Raw genomic sequence first — 3,581 nt, forward strand, 5'->3', positions numbered from 1 at the left:
CCTTTCCTTTCCATTCCCCTTCCCCCCCGTCGATGTGGCCGCCACCTTGTCGCGGTGACGGGGCTTGAGCGTGCGTTCCCTCCTTCTTGGGGAGGATGCACCGACCAAGAGCGGCCACGATTACACGACAATGGACAATCTGAAATAAATGAATCGTTACGTGTGAAGCAAAATGTCAAGATTAATTTTACATACTTTATGACGACAACAACGATGTCCTCACGGTCTCGCCGGCCGTGGAGGAGCGCGCTGTCGCTTGTTCTTACTATTTGATCTCCTTAAGTACTTTCAAAATCGCGATCAGACCCTCAGAAACCCAGATGGTAGCTCGACCAAAGAATTCCTCAAAGTGTGGACGCCAGGTGCGATTCCTCGCACCACGATACACAAAACGTAATTCTCTCAGGCGTGAGTCTAATCGAGGAATCGTAGTTGGAAGCAGAGAGGGAGCATAGCGCAATTAACACATCCGATTAACAGTAAACAGAAAAATATATTTAATTAAAGCAGATAACAGGTGGAAGGAGGTAGGCGTATTCCACGGCGAACAAGCAGAATCCGAGTAAGCGTCACGTGTCACTCCACGAGCGCGATACTCATTCCGTCGCCGAATTGCACAGCAATTCCAATCAGTTTTGTACATTAATAATTCCCGTCATAAACCGTAACGAATTCTACCATGTCAATCCAACGCGAGATAACCGAGCACATTTACTCCCGACGAAACGCACGAAGTCACGCATTTACAACTACCGCCACTTACTTACAAATAACGCGACAGGATTAATACCGACGAACGCAAAGAACATTCCCTTATGATTAACGCGAAAGATAGTACCGACGAACGCAAGAACATCTACTTACAATTAACGCGAACAAAACCGGAAACAATAATCGTGAGCCACTCGCACGCGCGAGCGCAACTTCCCGAGTTGACCGCGGATCGCTCGATCACGCGAGTCCCGAGTGGACCGCGAATCTCCTGATTCCGCGAGTCCCGAATGACCGCGAATCTCCCAATTACGCGAGTCCCGAAAGGACCACGAATCTCCTGATTCCGCGAGTTCCGAATGACCGCGAATCCTCCCGATTACGCGAGTCTCGAAAGGGCGCAAAACTCAAAGGCGCCCGGCACCACGGCGTGATCACGTGAGGCTCATGAAGAGCCCATGTCGATACTCACGATTCTTACAACGCAACGATATTCACAACGCGAATCTTTACTCTACACTCAGACGAACGAAAACGATTATCCGGACGCAAATTACACACGCTGACTGTCGGCGACCGCCCGTCCGAATCCCCCGAGACGGGCACTTGCAAGTACTTTTCCGTTTGGGCCCTCCCGCGGTATGGTTTTCGGTATCATCCAAGTTACGGCGGATCTCATCTATTCCCGCGGCACAACGCGACTCCCGGGAGGGCCTTAGTATTGCTACGATCTTACTTTGCGGAGGCTGAGCAGTGGCCTTACAATAGATCGCTCGATCCGGCAGCTCGTCGTTCGGTTCGCAGGGCTGGATGGTACCTTGACGGTGGCTCGCACAACAGTAAAGGTACGTGTTCATGGTGTCGCTCGTCGCTCATATTCAGCGACAAACAAGTCACGTGATATCATATGTCGCTGATCTTGACTGTCGCTCGTGTAAATGAGCTAGCTAAAGATAAATTTTTGACTTATATTAATTCTTGTATAAAATATTAAAATGTATCAAGAAAGATATCACGAGTGGACTTGTCAGTGACTTGCTGCGATGATATATCATAAAAATGAGGAGGAACGACGTCGAAATAAATTACTTGCAGCTGTATACATTAGTGAAAGCATAACCTTAAAAAAAAGTACCAAAAAAAGAGATTTTGGATTGATTCATTATTCAAAAAACGACGTCAACATGGATTTTATTATGCATCGGTGCCGAGATTAACACCAGAAAATTTCCGAAATTATTATCGCATGAAAACAACGCAATTTGAGAAATTGTTGCACTTGGTGGCACCTGCAATTACAAAACAAACCGTAATTAGAGAACCATTACCTCCTGCAGAACGATATTATTCATAACATTAAGGTTTGTTTGTTTTTATTTATAATTACATTACACCATGCATTACAAAAATAATCATATCTGATCTAATATTTAGATATTTATCAACTGGTGATTCAATGCATTTAATTTCGTATCATTATCTCGCTGGAGTATCGACAATAAGCCACATTATAGGAGAAACGTGCGATGCTATATGGAACTCTATCCGTCAGGAAGTGCTCTCACCATTAAAAACTACAGAGGAGTGGTTACATATTGCTAATGAATTTGAAGAGAGATGGAATTTTAATCATTGTATAGGAGCAATTGACGGTAAACATGTTATTATTGAGGTAATATTACTGATCAGTGCTATATTTACTATACATATATTGGAAATTACAAGTTTGATTCTTAAATGATTATTTTTTCCTAGTGTCCATCTAACGCAGGATCATCGTATTATAATTATAAGAATAATCATAGTATTGTGCTCCTCGGAATCTGTGACGCACAATATATGTTCACGTTCGTCGATATAGGAGCCTATGGTCGTCGCAGTGACGGTGGTATTTTCAAAGATTCAAAGATGGGTTTAAAATTCCATTCAAAGGAAATAAATGTACCTGCACCAGAACCTCTCAGCCCAGGTGGACTCCCTTTACCATATGTTCTGGTGGGCGACGAAGCCTTTCAGTTGACAGATTATTTGCTTCGTCCTTATCCAGGAAAAGGCGGCTTAAATGACGAGCGAAATGTTTATAACTATCGATTAAGTCGTGCCAGAAGAACAATTGAGAATACGTTTGGTATTCTAATCAGTCAATGGAGAATTTTAAAGCGACTAATCAATTGTAGTATAGAAAAGACAATTTCAATTGTTAAAGCCATTGTATGTCTCCATAATTGGATTCGTCGGAGGGATATTGGAGAAAATCAATATGTTACTCCAATGCTAATTGATCAGGAAGATAATGACGGCTTTGTTCCAGGCTCTTGGAGAGGTTGCATAGATAATAGTGCACTTGTAAACATAACTTAATGCGGTTCTAATAATAGTTCTCGTCAAGCAATGCAGATTCGAGAAAAATTTTGTAAATATTTTAATAGTGAAGGTGCCATACCGTGGCAATTCCATCATTGTTAGTTTTAAATAATAAATAAATAAGAAACAAACCTCAATATGGATAATCGCTCATTTATCAATTTTATACATGTAATTTGATTTGGAAAGTAATGAAATAAAAATTATGAAATATCAGTGGAATTGTTTTAAAATTTATTATAAACATTATATACTTATAAATACTATATATATATATATATATATATATACGTGTTGGTAAACAAGCATTCTACTTGCACACATACAGCTACGACAGCTGTTCTTTTTCCGCGCGTTTGTGTTTATAGAAGTATACTGTAATTCAAATATATTGTAACGATTTCCCGTGTATTATAAGCATGGATTTTATATTTATAATTATTCACGTTAACTTTTTACGAGAACATATTTTATTTGTTCAATTAAATTATAGACAATTGTATATA

General features: G+C 40.6%; 1 protein-coding gene across 1 annotated transcript; it reads left to right on the top strand.

Moving 5' to 3' along the window:
* The first annotated feature begins 2,238 nt into the window (after positions 1–2,238).
* LOC139824169 (uncharacterized) lies at positions 2,239–3,285 on the top strand. The gene is made up of 2 exons (XM_071796664.1): positions 2,239–2,383; positions 2,467–3,285. Exon 2 carries the CDS (start codon positions 2,551–2,553, stop codon positions 3,070–3,072), a length of 522 nt encoding a protein of 173 aa, XP_071652765.1. The 5' UTR covers positions 2,239–2,383; positions 2,467–2,550; the 3' UTR covers positions 3,073–3,285.
* The last annotated feature ends 296 nt before the right edge of the window (positions 3,286–3,581 follow it).

Source organism: Temnothorax longispinosus, unplaced genomic scaffold (assembly GCF_030848805.1).
Source record: "Temnothorax longispinosus isolate EJ_2023e unplaced genomic scaffold, Tlon_JGU_v1 HiC_scaffold_28, whole genome shotgun sequence".
Taxonomy (NCBI): Eukaryota; Metazoa; Arthropoda; class Insecta; order Hymenoptera; family Formicidae; genus Temnothorax; species Temnothorax longispinosus.

Coding starts and splice junctions, on each gene's coding strand:
- LOC139824169 (XM_071796664.1), top strand. CDS start 2,551: ATGTTCACGTTCGTCGATATAGGAGCCTATGGTCGTCGCAGTGACGGT.